Below are 16,529 nucleotides of genomic sequence, written 5' to 3'. Positions count from 1 at the left end.
TTGTGTTTGCTGTATTTCAGCGTTTCTGTAATGAGTTCAGGCTCTATCAGTGAACCCTCCAGATCAAGGCAACACATCTAGCAGCGCTAAATTCAGGCAGGGTTGTTTTCTAGCGCTCGTATGCAATATATTATACATATATAAAAGGAAAACTGGACTATCAGCTTCAAGGTTCACTAGGCATTTCATGATTGGTTTTGTCTAGAATTGTTTTCATTTAACAAACGAAACATTCTCAAAACATCGAGGATGGCATGTCGAGACCGGAGCCTAAAGCAATAGTTCACCCAAACACGCAGTCATCATTTATTTACCTGTGTCATCTCAAACACATGACTTTCTCTTTTTCTTTTTTTTTACAGAGATAATAGGCATTTCATTTGTGTGTGTGTTTCATTTTAGGCATTTCATGTGTGTGTGTTTCAATTTAGGCATTTCATGTGCATTGTCATCATGTGTGTGTTTTTTATTTCTTTCTTTTTTTTTCTTTTTTTTTTGGTTAGGAGAATCTTAAATGGCTACAAAAAGCTTTAGTTGTCATAATTGCATTTTACTAGTAAGAATTGAATTATAGAGCTCTCTAATTCCATTCTAACTAGTAACAAATACAGAGAGAGATCTGTCTAATTCAATTGTTACTATATAAGTAATATATATAACTGAATTAGATAGCTCTTTAATCAGAATTGTATGGAAGCTTGTTTCCGCCACTAAATAAATAAATAATAATAATAATTGCGACTTTTTATCTAAAAATTCTGACTTTTTTTCTCACAATTGCGAGTTTACATCTCGCAATTCTCACTTTATTTCTCAGAATTGCAAGATATAAAGTCAGCATTCCATGATATAAAGTCGCAATTGCGTGTTATAAAGTCAGAATTGTGAGATATAAAGTCGCAATTACGTGTTATAAAGTCAGAATTGCGTGATATAAAGTCGCAATTGCGTGTTATGAAGTCAGAATTGTGAGATATAAAGTCAGAATTGTGAGATATAAACTCGCAATTGCGAGTTATAAAGTCCAATTCTATGGGGGGAAAAAGACAGACTTTTTTCCTCTCAGAATAGTTTATATCTCACAATTCTGACTTCATAACACGCAATTGCGACTTTATATCACGCAATTCTGACTTTATAACACGCAATTGCGACTTTATATCACGCAATTCTGACTTTATAACACGCAATTGCGACTTTATATCTCACAATTCTGACTTTATAACACGCAATTGCGACTTTATATCTCACAATTCTGACTTCATAACACGCAAGTCTGACTTTATATCTCGCAATTCTGACTTTATATCTCGCAATTCTGACTTTATATCACGCAATTCTGACTTTATATCTCGCAATTCTGACTTTATATCTCACAATTCTGACTTTATATCTCACAATTCTGACTTTATAACACGCAATTCTGACTTTATATCTCGCAATTCTGACTTTATATCACGCAATTGCGACTTTATATCACGCAATTCTGACTTTATATCTCGCAATTCTGACTTTATATCTCGCAATTCTGACTTTATATCTCGCAATTCTGACTTTATATCTCGCAATTCTGACTTTATATCTCGCAATTCTGACTTTATATCACGCAATTCTGACTTTATATCTCGCAATTCTGACTTTATATCTCGCAATTCTGAGAAATAAAGTCAGTATTGTGAGATAAAAAGTCGCAATTACCTTTTTTATTTTTCATTCTGTTGCAACAAGCTTCCATAGAATTGTTACTATTATGAGTTAAATTAGAGAGTTCTCTAATCTGAATTGTTATCGTCATTCGCAAGGCCAGGAATATGATCAGTTAATATGATTGACAGCTCTAGAATGAACCTCTAACTCATAACAGACACGCTTGGAACAAAACATCGCTCTGTACGCTGTTCCAAGATCTTCATATTGCATAATTTAGTATAAAATGAATAGAAATGATAATCTGTATAAAGAACTTGTAAGAATAATTCTATTATTAGACACCAATGATAACAAGAACTTAACATTCTCTACTCTCTTCCGGAATACTTTTCTTCTGTGTTTACACAGGTTTTCAAAACCACTCTAAGTTAAGTTGGCTTAGTTAAGCTCAAATTTAATTGGACAATCTAATTGATTGATCGCACCTGGTTTCGATTCAAGAGCATCATAGCGTCATGCATTCACGTAATTTAATCATGCTTAGTGTGAAAGGCCCTTAAGAATTGAATTACATCTCTCTAATCTGAATTGTTACTAGTACAAACTGAATTAGAGAGTTCTCTAATTATAATTATCAGTAAGAATTGAATCAAAGCTCACTAATCTGAATTGTTGCTAGTAAAAATTGAATTACAGAGCACATTAATAAAAAATGTTGCTAGTGAGAATTGATACTAGAAATAACTGAATTTCAGAGTTCTCTGATCAGAATTGTTACTAGTAAGAATTAAAATATAACTCTGAAATTGTTACTAGTAATAATTGAATAGCAGAGCTCTCTAATCTGAATTGTTACTAGTAAGAATTAAATGACAGAGCTCTCTAATTGAATTGTTACTAGAAAGAATTGAATTGTATCTCCCTAATTGAATTGATACTAGTAATAATTACATTATAACTATCTAATCAGAGTTGTTACTAGTAATAATTGAAAATTCATCTCTCTAATTTAATTGTTACTATAAATAATTGAATTTCAGAGATCTGTAATCAGAATTGTAACTAGAAAGATTTGAATTACAGCTCTCTAATTGAATTGTTACAAGAAATAATTTATTTTTAGATCTCTCTAATTGAATTGTAACTAGTAAGAATTGAATTACAGCTCTCCAATTGAATTGTTAGTAGAAATAATTGAATTTCAGACCTCTCTAATTTAATTGTTATAGTTAGAATTGAATTTCAGAGTTCTCTAATCGGAATTGTTACTAGTCAGAATTGAATTACAGCTCTCTAATTGAATTGTTACTAGTTAGATTTGAATTGCAGACCTCTCTAATTGGAATTGTTACTAGTAAGAACTGAAATACATCACTTTAATCAGAATTGTAAGGGAAGTAAATGACATGATTTTCATTGTTGCATGAACTACTCCTTTAAAAATGTCCCTTCAAAGACGATTGATGAACTGAGGTGACTTGACTCCACAGCGAGAGTTAAAACATCAGGGCTTATGGGCGTCTTCTCAGTGATTTAAGTGCACTAGATCTTCAGGCTGCAGGAGACACTGATAAATATAGCAGAGGCTTCGCTGGGAGGCCGTTTCCCACCCTCTCACTGTTCATTTGTCTGCTGCAAACCCTCCAATTACACACTGAAGTGTGCAGGACACGTCCCCTCACGGCGGGCCGGGGTAAGAGAGAGGCTAGCTGACACACGTCACGCGTTTCAGGCCTCCAGAGAGTGAAGCCTGACGTCACGCTGTCATGATGTGTGTGTTTGAAAACCCAGTGAGTGTGAGTTTATTTAGCTCTGTTTTTGAGCACAAAGTGTCCTTAGAAGTGAGCAAACCTTCCCTTTGGGGATCTCTACAAATATTAAAATAGTTCCTAGAGTAAATCATGTTATAATTCTGCTTAAGTATTCTTAGCTAATTGTCAAATGCAAAAAAAAACCAAACATTTTTATTACTATAATGTTAGAATATAACAACTGATATATTTATATTTATATATCTAAAATGTATTTTTAAAATGCATACATTTCAGCTCAAGAAGCTTACGTTTCTTTCATGGAAAATCTTAAGTATTATCTTTAGTATATAATTAAGTTCTAAAAATATAATAATGAAATATATCTAAGCTGATTTCCACCATGGAATGTAAAAAAAATTTTATCTCACAATTCATTATTTTTTTTCTCAGAATTGACAGTTTATATCTTACAATTTTGACGCCATGCCTCACAAATACTTCCTAAAGTGAATCAAGTTTTTTTTTTTTTATATAATTTTTATTCTGCTTAAGTATTCTTATCATTATCATTATGTAAAAAAATAAAAAAACACCAACCATGCATTCTCATTACTGTAATGTCAAAATATAGAGATTGATATATTGCAACTATTTGAAAAAATATATATCTTAAAAATATATGAATGTATGCTCCTTAAAAAAAATTAAGGATTAAAACGATTAAAGTTTATATCTGGCAATTTTGACTTGAAATTCCGAGTTTATAACCTATAATTATGCTCTGTTTGTTTTTAAGAATTGCAAGAGATGCAAACTTGATAAAAAAATCTGAATTGTGAATTACCTTTTTAGCTAACCCTAAGCTTCCATAGAAATCTGATTTGATAATAACATATTCAGTCAATGTGTGTTTGTTGCATGTATAAGGATGCAGTGTTTTTTTGTAGACACTCAGTTTCACATTCACAGCTTCTCTGTGCCAGTAACTTCACTGAGCGTCAATCTGCAGGATTTAGGGGGGTGCAGGGGGCGCCCATCCATAGCGCGCACGTGTGTGTGTGTGTGTGTGTGTGTGTGTGTGTGTGTGTGTGTGTGTGTGTGTGTGTGTGTGTGTGTGTGTGTGTGTCAGACTCAGCCTATTCCTGAATGCACAAATCGTTTCCTGTCTGCAACGTGACTCAGAAGAACACACACACATACAAATTCACATTTATCTTGCTATCTAAATAAGGACCTATCATAGAGTTCCATTGTTTTAGATACAGCTTCATACACAAACATATTAATTGTTTTCTATAAATAGATGCATTCTTCTTTGTGTTGTGTCTGAATATTTACTATGCACATTCTATTTCAAACTATGCATAATTTCACTATAACATCCCTTGTGGAAAAAGATGTAGGCCACATCTCTTTAAAAAAAGAATGCATATTACAGAAATAATATACTTTTTTTTGTATTGTGCAAACTGAATATAATGTTTTTTGACACTTAACTGTATGTTAATTGCAATTACATGAAAATATATTATAGTTTAAATTTATATTAAATGCAATTAGTTGAACTTTAGAGTGTTGATGGAAGCTTGATTCCGCCACAGGAAAAAAAAACATTTTAAAAGATAATTGCTACTTTTTATCTCACAATTGCGACTTTATATCACGCAATTCTGAGATAAAAAGTCAGAACTGCGAGATGTAAACTCACAATTGTGAGAAATAAAAGTCTACATTATGAGATAAAGTCACATTTACCTGTTTTTTATTTTTCATTCTGTGACGGAAACAAGCTTCCATAGTTTTCGACCCACTTAAATAGGATTTAAGTACATCTAATTTTATAAATAATTCTATTGTCTTTGAAATATGGTTAAAGTGCACTGCAGTGCTGAATGTACCGACAAGCATTTATGGTGAACTAAACATACTTTAATCATGTATTTAAACATTTCGAATTACATATTTGCAGTGATAAAGTTGCAATTTAGTTCAATTAAAATATATAAAAGTGTACTTGAGACAGAAGTGTACTCTCATTAAGTGAACTCTTTAATTTCATTAATATATTACATTATCTGCAAGTACAATTTTTTTTTAAACTAGCCTACTGAAGTACACTTTAAGTGCACATTAAATACAACTAAGCACACTTCTTTTTCACAATGGATTTAATACAGACACCCAAACACACTCAAGTGCGCTGATGAACCAGTGGTGAGCATAAATGAGCCGAAGCACATGTAGAGGAGCTGTCGTCGGTCAGGTCAGTCGTTCTGAGGTCTGTCTGTGTCTACGAGAAAGTGCTGCGTTGGCTTCTTTCTGTCGTCCTGACTCAGCAACTATTGTCAATTCTGTTTAATTTTCTCATGCTTGACTTCTTGCTTCCTCAAGCCCTGTGTGCCAGAAGCTCTTCAGACGCCTGTCAACTCCAGCGAGAAAAAGCTCAACGGACAGATGGATAATGGAGGAGGACGAGGATGTTTCTTTCCATTCCTAGAGCTTACAAACTAATCTTTTGGGGTGCCGACTGATGGGATGGTGAACCCGAGGTTACCCGTGAGTCAGTCCTAAATGTCCTCCTGTCCGATCTTAGGGAAAAATCCAGCCCAGGCTCATTCGAAAATCGTACCTATGCAAAGAGCAAAAAACGTTGCTTCGTCCACGTTTTGCGACAGTTTCAGAGCCTTATTTTAAGGATATAAGCTCATGGTCTAAAGCGCACGGCGTAACTGCACTTATGGCGTGTCCGAATCCACTTTTGCTACTTTAACGACGGGAAAAATGGTCGGTCTCTATTCTCTTAATGAGTAATGGGTGTGTTTTGGGCGTAACGTGTAATAAACCAATCAGAGTCTCATTCCCTTTTATAGCCAGTTGCTCTCGCTCCATGACGGATTCGCTATTTTTTGCAAGCGGAAAGACTTAAAGCTGTGTGTGTGTGTGTGTGTGTGTGTGTGTGTGTGTGTGTGTGTGTGTGTGTGTGTGTGTGTGTGTGTGTGTGTGTGTGTGTGTGTGTGTGTGTGTGTGTGTGTAATAAGCAGAGTGAATGCGCGTTGTGAACCCGCCTATAGGCGCACATTACTAACGCGCTCTTTATATAACAAAATAAATATATACAGTCTATTTCAGTTCCTCAAAATAGCAACGCTTCAACAATGCGCCTGAACACACACCTCGTTCTCAGACCAGCAGCCAATGGCCGCAAATGCATTTGCTATTTAAACAACGTGGCACAGGACGTGAAAATGAAAACTGCGTCGGGCTGAAACTAGCAAAACACACTTGCGTCGCGCTTGGCGCTGCATTGCACCAGGTGTGTGATAGGGCCTTCAAAGTGAAATGTCCAGTGAGTCGCGCTAAAAGCGTGTTTAGTTTTTCCGGAACAGATGAACGTGAATATTGCAACGTTTTATTACGTCACAGTTTGTACGTTTCACCGCAGTTCTGAATTGAAATGTCCAGCGAGTGGCGCTAAAAAATTAATCCTCAATTACATTTTAAAATAACGTACACCTACACTATACGCTAAACCTACCCGATAGTGTTATCGAAAGCAAATGCGTCATTAAAACGTAATCGTAATCATGACAATTTAGCTTGATTTTGAACTTTGAGCTCTTATATCGTGACTTGGTACGATAGATATGGAGCTGGTTGAGTGATGCAAACTCCAAAATATATTCGTTTACAAATCATGCACTACGTTGAAAAGTGTTTTGAGGTCATGACATAATTGTGCAAGGAGCCGCATGAAACCAAGTCTTTATTTCTCCATTATATTCCCCTGTAATCATAATTGTGTGTGAAAACGATTAAAAGTGCTTGCTGTTTTACTGCCTTCAGTGTTCATTTCTTTTAAAAACTGCAGTGATATGTATGTACTGGTACGTATTTTTTGTTTTGCCAATATGCTGCCATAGGAACGTTTTTCCAATGAGCCTGTGTTGGAAAAATCAGGTCTATCGGAGACGTCCAATAGATTTTCTAAGGCGCGCCGCAAGAACACCACAGACTCAGTGTGATCACCATGTGAAAACCCAGCGCTATATCACGACCAATTCGTACGAATTCAAACGAGTGATTAAAACGTGGCTAATACATACGATTTGTCTAAACACACGTGACGGGTAGTTTTAGGGGCGGGGTCAGGTGTAGGTCATTCGTACGAATTCATACAAATTGGGCAACTCCCAAAATATGTACGATTTGGCAAAACTCTTAGTAATTCGTACGAGTTAGGTCATATGAATTCGTATGAATTAGCCACCTTGTAAAATTCGTACGAATTGCTGTGAGATCATGTTGGAAATTCTCAGAGTAAAACTGGGGGTTGTGAAAAATATGATACACCAGTGTTTTGCCAGATGAGAAGTTTATCTATGTATCATATTTTTACTCTTTTAATTCATTTTATAACTGTTTTGATTTTCCTTGCTTTTATTTTGTGATTTTTTTTAATTCCTTTCTGTGTAAAGCACTTTGAATTGCCATAGTGTATGAAATCAATCAAGATGCATTTACTTGATGAGTAAAATTACATTATTTCTTGTTTTATAGGAGAAAAAAATCGAAATGAAGTGAGTTTTTGCTTAAAACGAGGACAATTATCTGCCAATGGGAATGATTCAAATGGAAACAAGATTATTTTTCTTACCACATTGGCATATCATTTTTCTTGTTTTAAGCAAAAACTCCCTTCATTTTGTTTTTTACCTTAAGACATAATACCTTATAGCATTTTACTACTTTAGTAAATGAATCTTGATTTAATGTTTTAGATATTTGGACTGGAAACAAGACAAAAATACTGAGTAACAAAAGCGTTTTTGCAGTGTAAATAAACGTGTCTTGCCTTAAAGGACTCTTGACTCTTTCTTACCTTGATGGCGTTGCTGGAGATCTGGATCTCGTGGAGTTTGCGCATGGTGCCGTCGCGGTCGATGAAGTACGAGGAGGCGAGCTGGTGAAGTGCCTCGACTCCTTGGGTGGCGTTGACCATCTTCCGGTCCAGCTTGTTCTTGGCCATGTACATGGTGAGAGCTTCCTCACCTAATGGCACAGAGCAATATGGTCAGTTAACGCAAGACTTCACTTCCCCTCGTTCAGATGCCAAGAGTTCAAATATCACATTCACAGAAGAGCAATTCTGTCAGCATTTACTCCATCGCATTCCATTGGACTTACTTTCTTCTCATTCAATTCAAAGTTGACATCAAGACACTCATTGGTTGCATCAATGCAAAATCAAACCTGCTCAGCAAATAATGGCTAACATAAACATTGTAAAAGATAACAGCGGCCTTTTATCTTAAAATTGTGAGTTTATATATCGCAATTCTGACTTGTATACTTTTATACTTTTAAATGACTTTTATACTTATAACACGCAATTGGGAAATATAAAGTCAGAATTGTGAGATATAACATGCAAAACCATTGATTTTTCATGCAATGGCCGTTTTTTTTCTTTCAGGCTAGTGGAAAGAAGACATCCAAAATACACATTTAACTCTTTATTTTATTGCACTTAGACACTGTAAATTTCAATTACAATCCATATCTTTAAAGCCAGTGAGTTTGAGTCTGAAATCTCCACTTTAGCAGCTTTACAAACACCGAAATCTATATTCTGAAGGGTTTTTTACAGAGGTTTGTCCGTATATAATTCACCAAAAACATGGTGAGAATGTATTTGTTTCTGTCTGTATTCTGAGTATTTTCTGATTTAAGCTGTGACTAAAGAAGAAATCCAAAATCCCCTCGGTTAAAACCTTTAATGTGACAATCAAACAAGAATTTTGAACCTGGCTTTATCCAATGTTCAGATTTCTGTTATGCAAATTGAGGGATTTTTAATTAGATAATCGTCTCAGGTTACTATTGTAACCATAGTTCCCTGAGAACAGGGAACGAGACGATGCGTCCATCGACGCCATGGGAACGCCCCCAGCGTGACTGCGTCTGAAGCATCTATGTCAACTAGTCCAATGGAAAGAATGAGCGTCACGGGCGGGTGACGTCATGACCAGGATATGATAAAAGCACATCCGGTGCAAACCGGCATTAGCTTCGAAAATTGCCGAAGCAAGCCGATCACAGGGATGCAGGAAGTATGGCAGGGTGACGCATCGTCTCGTTCCCTGTTCTCAGGGAACTATGGTTACAATAGTAACCTGAGACGTTCCCTTACGAAGGGAACTCAACGATGCGTCCATCGACGCCATGGGAACGAGAATACCCAAAGCGCCAGACTTTCAAATGCCTGAGTGTCAGCCTGTTGTCACACTGCACCAAGCACCTGGGATCCTGGGGCAGCATCCAGGTCCAAGCTGTAAAACCTCATGAATGTGAGCAGTGAGGACCAGCCCGCCGCATCACAATCGTCTTGGAGAGAACTCCAGATAATACGCTTAGAAGCCATACTCCTAGTGGAATGAGCCCTGACCACCAAATGGTTGGCCAGAAGACTCACAAGCAAGAAGAATAGTCTCGACTATCTATATGCTCAATAGGTTGGATTTTCTCGACAGAGAAGTCCGATGAACATAAGTGTCCAGTGCTCGCACTGGCACAAGAGGTTCAGCTTTTCCTGGTCCGAAAAATGGGGGAGGACAGAAACCTGCAGCACAATAGGCCTCGGAATAATGGTAGGCACCTTTGGAACATATCCATGTTTCGGGTAAGATTGCCTTGGCCATCCCGGTGCACTCAAGGCAGGTGGGGACCGAAAGGGCCTGAAGGTCTGACTCTTATAGGGACGAAATAGCTAGCAGAAAATAGTCTTAAAAGAAAGGAACTTCTCTGAGACCAAATCTAAGGGCTCGAAGGGAGCCCCAGATAGGCCTACTAGAACTATTGCAAGGTCCCAAGCCAGCACCTTAGTGCAAGTTGCATGCCTCAGCCTCAAAGTGCCACGAAGGAAACGAGTGATCAGGGGGTCTCGACCCAAAAATGTACTACCCACCAGGGCGTGGAAAGCCGCAATGGCCGCCACACATATTATACCTTAAGCGTGGAAGGACATAGACCTGATACAAAGCGTTCTTGCAGAAACTCGAATACTGTGTTTACTGAACAGTTAACCGGATCCCACTGACGCTGGTAACACCAAGAAGTGAAAAACTCTCGAAATAGTGAATATAGTTTCCTCGTAGCGGGAGCTCTGGAGCTTAGAATGGTCTAAACAACCTCGGTTGAGAGACCACTCTCTATGAGTTGGGCCCCCTCAGAGGCCAAACCCACAGTTCCCAAATCCCCTGCCGGGGGTGCAATATTGCATCCCCTGCCTGAGACAGAAGGTCTCTCCTGATCGGGACCTCCAAGGGAGGTCCGTCGAGGAGAAAAATTAGGTCCGCAAACCAAATTCAGCTCGGCCAGGGTGGTGCTACTAAATAGGCTTATTCCATCCTGGCGGATTCACTCCAGAACTCCTGGGAGCAGAGCAACGGAGGGAAATGCGTACAGACGTAGCCTCGGCCACGTCTGCACCATAGCATCCAGCCCCGAGGGGACTGGTTGAGTGAGGGATAACCAGAGTGGACAGTGCGTCGTATGCTGAGACGAGAACAAATCCACTTCTGCCTGGCCGTAAAACTCCCATATTTGCTCCACCGCCTCGGGGTGGAGTCCCCTGGCCTCAGCCCCTGCCTCGACAGGGTGTCTGCTCCAATATTCTGGCCCCCCCCGGAATATACACTGCCCTCAGACAGCGTAATTTCTTGAGGGACCAAAATAAGAGGCCACCAACGTGTTGTCTGTGGGTCAAGAACCAGAGTTTCCTCCATATAACCAAGGCGCGGGGATACTGCCGCGTGATCTTGATCGTAAGGAGTGGGTTTCCCCTCAGGGAGAACCCTCTGGTCCTGAGCCACCTCTGTAAAGGTCTCACGTACAGCAGGTCAAAGGGTATCACATTGGACGCTGCTGCCCTGAGGCCTAACAGTCACCAGAACAACACATGATGGCCCCTCAGGTCTGGGAGGAGATGTCTCAACGCATTGAAGACGACCATCATCTCTAGGCAATTCATGTGCCAAGAGAGATGATGACTCCTCCACAAGCCCTGAGCTGAGCGGCCTTCCAATACCGCTCCCCAGCCGGTGAGGGAAGCATCTGTCGAGATCACAACTCGATGGCAAAGAGCTCCCAACACCGGACCCTGGGTTAAGAACCAGTGTTTCCTCCATATAACCAAGGTGCGGAGACACCGCCGCGTGATCTTGATCATACGAAGTGGGTTTCCCCTCGGGGAGAACCCTCTGGTCCTGAGCCACCACTGTAAAGGTCTCATGTACAGCAGGCCAAAAGTTATCACGTTGAACGCTGCTGTCACAAGACCCAACAGTCTCTCTAACTGTTTTACAGTGCGTGACTGGCCTAGCCTCAGCTCTTTTGTGGCTGTTAGGATAGCAGCTACACGAACGGGCGACAGAGTGGCCCGCATCGTCACTGAATCCCATACCACACCAAGGAAAGTGGTTCTCTGTACTGGAGAAAGCACACTCTTCTTGGCATTGAGCCTCAACCCCAACATCTGCATAGGAGCGAGAACGACACCTCGGTGCCGAACCGCTAACTGTTCTGATTCCGCTAGAATCAGCCAGTCATCTATGCAATTCATAATGCATATGCACTGCAGCCTGGCGGGGCCAGAGCTGCGTCTACACGCTTCGTGAATGTGCGGGGTGATAGAGCTAGACCGAAAGGAAGTGCCTGATACTGGTGTTCTTTGCCCCAAAGAAAACCTCAGGAACCTCCTGTGCTGAGGGAGGATGGAGATATGGAAGTATGCGTCTTTTAGATCTATCGTGACAAACCAGTCCTCGGATCTGATTTGAGTCACGATCTGTTTGAGTGTCAGCATTTTGGAATTGAGTTCCAGCACCAAACACTCCAACAGACGAAGATTTAGTATGTGACGCAGCTCTCCATCCTTTTTTGGAACAATGAGATAACGACTGTAAAGACCCGACGCAATGTCGGGTGAGTACACCTGCTCTATAGCTTCCTTTGCTAACAGGGCCTTTACCTCTTGCTCCATTACCAGAGCCTGCTCGGGATGCACCACTGTGGGCAGCACCCCGTTGTAACGAGGAGGACGAGAACCAAACTGGATTCTGTATCCTTTCTCTACAATCTGCAGGACCCAATGAGAAATATTCGGCAGAAGCTTCCACGCTGCCAGAAAATTTACTAAGGGAACCAGCCTCTCGAGGCTGGTCTCTGGTGTTATCGAGACAGCCAATTCCGGAGCCTGAAACATAATGGCAGGAACTACCTGAACTGGCCGCTCTAAGGCCCCCCTCAGAGGGCGCGAAACCGATGCTGTGCCGCAGCATAGCATCAGCGACTCGCTGGAGACCGCTGCGCCCTGAAGCACCGAGGGTGGCAGGGTTGGCAGAACGGTCTCGTGAGGACCCCGAAATGGAACGGGCACCGTAAAATGAGGTGTACACCGCTCCACTTCGGTCGGGGCTGTCCTCACAGGCCTGATGCGTGAACATCAGGACCTTTTTTTCTTTTGAGCCGCAGCCTTCTCAGCGTGAAGAACGGTCCTCGGATCCGGCTTCTGCTTTGAAGGCTTTGGCTGCTGTGTTGTGTATGAGAAACTAGACGGCTGGAGCTGCTCACGCCCAGCAGCCCCAGGGGGTTGGACATAGCGAGGGAGAGATTATCTTGTATCTTTCTCTATGATTCCCATCAAATTGAGCCAGAGGTGTCTCTCAGTGACCACAAGGGCTGCCATCCCTGAGAGATAAATCTGTGGCCCGACGGAGTTCTCAAACCCCATCGGGCCAAACTCCCTCACTTCTGTCCAAATACCGCAGCAGGTCAGCCTGATATGCTTGTAGCACTGCTATGGTGTGCAAGCAGGCCCATGCTAGACCCACTGCCATATATGCTTTTCCCACTAGATTAAAAAATAGTTTTCTTTAATGGTTTAGTGAGAGAAGCCGACGCCTTCAGGTACAATACTGAACCGGGAGACAGATAGCTCGCAAGCGTCTGTTCTACCCGGGGTATTGCCCCATAGCCATACCCTCTTAACCCCCAAATATCTGAATATACATGAATGTGGGGGCTAAAAGACAAGAGGAGTAAGGCTTTTTCCATGATCTAGACAGCTCGCTGTGCAGATCGGGAAAAATGGAAGGCCCCGTGATGGAGGTGGAAAAACAGAGGGAAGGAAACTCGTTTAATCTATTTTATTTTTAGGACGAGTGCCCCCTTATTTCTGCTGGCCATAAATATTTAATTTATCTACAGCCTTAGTAAACACTTCCACCAGCTTATTATTTTTATATATATATTTTATATATATATTCACTTTATTTTATATATAATATATAAACTATCATATATATATATATATATATATATAGGTTATATATATTTCTCATACGCTGGGGAAAGAGATGGCAAATTCACTTCCCCCATGATTGTGTCACTTTCAATGCCCAGCACATCTACCTCCTCGGAGGTAGAGCACTGAAGCATTGATTTCTCTCTCTCCCCGGGCGGAAGAGACCGCAGCGCGGGCTTCCGAGACCGGCGAGAGAGCACTGGATCCCTCGTGGAAAGGGAGGAGATAAGATCCGCGGACCCGTCTCCAACCCCGTAAAGAGATCCTATTCGCGATCCACAGGAATGCATTCTCCGCGCTGCCTCGGCAGACGCGGGACCTGTCACCCTGAGAATTGCGAGCCCGGCCACTTTCCTCGAAAAGTGACAGGCGGGAGCGGAGCATGCGAAGCGAAAGCTTCTCACAATGTTGGCAATCAGCCCCCTCGGAGGCTGATACCGCATGCTCTACTCCCAAACCCATCACACAAAGCTCGTGTGTGTCCCTACTCGTTAAATAGCGCGAGCAGGGAGAACACAGAGTTTGTGCAATTGTTTAGTTTCCATAAATATATATATCAGACAGACAACAGTAAATATAACAGACAGTTTGACACAGATCGCTTGCTGAGGCAACAGAAGCTAATGCCGGTTTGCACCGGATGTGCTTTTATCATATCCTGGTCATGACGTCACCCGCCCGTGACGCTCATTCTTTCCATTGGACTAGTTGACATAGATGCTTCAGACGCAGTCACGCTGGGGGCGTTCCCATGGCGTCGATGGACGCATCGTTGAGTTCCCTTCGTAAGGGAAGTCTAATTTCCATATGTAAACATGACATTTCAGAAAACTTGTATTACAGCACAAATGTCGTAACTGTTTCCGCACCATTAGCATGATTTTCTGTCATTTATGACAACGCTTCCCCACCATTTATGAGGTTTTCCGGCAATCCACATTTCTTTTTGAGGGAACTGCGACGCTGCGTCATTGTGTTGATCCTGAAGACATTCCCATAGCATCAATGCAATGACACTGCATCTAGCTCGGGTTACATACGAAACCCTGAGATGTTTTCATGGTTATACGGTAGGTGGCGCTGTTACGCATCTTCTGAAATAGAACAGCATCTGCGGACCCAAAAACCAGCGGAGAAGATCATCTGCGTAAACCAACGCTGCATTGAATATTTCCCTACTATTATAGTCTGCGAAAAACGGTATTTCAAAAGAGTACTATGTCCAAATACAAAGTATTCAAAAAACAGTAAAACTTTCGGTCTCTCTCTTGAATCCAACACTGAAGTGACTTAAACTGCAGTTCATCGACTGGCCACTAGAGACCGGTTGCAGAAGAGACTCAATCCCATAGGCCCCCATGCTAAAATGCCCAACTTTACAGCAGAAAAAAATGTGTTTAGAGTCTGGTGCAAAAAGTGGTTTTGGTCTATATCGCTAAATTTGCCCTTCATGACGACTGTGACAGGGGTGATTTTTTTTATAACTTTATAAACTTTTATAAGTTTAAATTATATTAAGCCTTAAAGTTCTGCATAATTAAGGGCGTGGCCACTTGAGTGACAGGTGGATTGCCGCTGATGTCACTACTAGCCGTTATCGAGGAGTGACGCGCGGCCCAGATGGCGACGGCTGGCTCCGCCCACTTTGGTCTTAAAAAAAACGCTCTTCTGAAACACTACGGGTGACGTCACACACACTACGCCGATATTTTTTTACAGTCTATGAGGAGAGGTCATTAATCCCACCCTCTCCATGTAATCGAATGGGACACAAGCCAAACTAAAAAATCCAATTATCATCCAAAGATGGTTTCTGTCATCTAGGTCATTCTCATCATGCAGAAAGAGTTAAAAGGAAATATGTCGATATCTAACAATTAAACATTTACACTATTGACATCCTGAAATATATCATCCTGTCGTCAATCGGGTCTGGAATAATATGAAGATGACTAAATGATTTTCACCATTCCTTTACAGGAAAACGATACTGAGATGACAACTCTACATTTCAAGACTTGTTGTCATGCTTTATAAAGTCGTGGCACTGAGCTTGCCAGCTTTCATACGGGCATCATTTTGAGCGCTGTGGTTCATGCAGCCATCATGTCATTTTCTCAACATGCTTCTTCAGCGTGGACTTCCTAGTGTGTGAGAACTGACATGATGGAGACACAGTGTGCATCAGTGACTCACTTCACACACTGTCGCAGAGAGAATTTTGCTTACAGTGTCAAACTGTCTCACTCTCTTTCAGTCTCAGGACTCGATGGCAAAGATTTGTTCTCCACTGGAGTCGAGTGGGAGAAGCAGCTGGGATTGATTTTTGCAAAGCGCCTCTGACCTTTTCCTAAATAACTCATTGACTAGGACAGCAGAGGAATATCTGCTCAGAGAGTAACGGCACGGAAACACCAGCTCTGTGTTTACACGGACAAACACCGGCAGCAAAATCTCTCGCTCTCTCTCTCTCTCTCTCTCTCTCTCTCTCTCTCTCCTCTCTCTCTCTCTCTCTCTCTCTCCTCTCTCTCTCTCTCTCTCTCTCTCTCTCTCTCTCTCTCTCTCTCTCTCTCTCTCTCTCTCTCTCTCTCTCTCTCTCTCTCTCTCTCTCTCTCTCTCTCTCTCTCTCTCTCTCTCTCTCTCTCTCTCTCTCTCTCTCTCTCTCTCTCTCTCTCTCTCTCTCTCCTCTCTCTCTCTCTCTCTCTCTCTCTCTCTCTCTCTCTCTCTCTCTCTCTCTCTCTCTCTCTCTCTCTCCTCTCTCT

General features: G+C 41.1%; 1 protein-coding gene across 1 annotated transcript in view; it reads right to left on the bottom strand.

Moving 5' to 3' along the window:
• The window catches only part of brinp1 (bone morphogenetic protein/retinoic acid inducible neural-specific 1), a 161,666-nt gene that overhangs the window by 79,938 nt on the left and 65,199 nt on the right, over positions 1–16,529 (bottom strand). Inside the window, exon 3 of the mRNA XM_077244036.1 lies at positions 8,284–8,453. Coding sequence (XP_077100151.1) covers positions 8,284–8,453 — 170 coding nt within the window. The remainder of the gene's footprint in view (positions 1–8,283; positions 8,454–16,529) is intronic.

This window comes from Siphateles boraxobius, unplaced genomic scaffold (genome assembly GCF_051911475.1).
Source record: "Siphateles boraxobius isolate OS27281-9 unplaced genomic scaffold, OSU_SipBor_1 259, whole genome shotgun sequence".
NCBI lineage: Eukaryota > Metazoa > Chordata > Actinopteri > Cypriniformes > Leuciscidae > Siphateles > Siphateles boraxobius.
The sequence above is the reverse complement of the archived record's forward strand: the minus strand, read 5'-3'. Positions and strand labels throughout refer to the sequence as shown.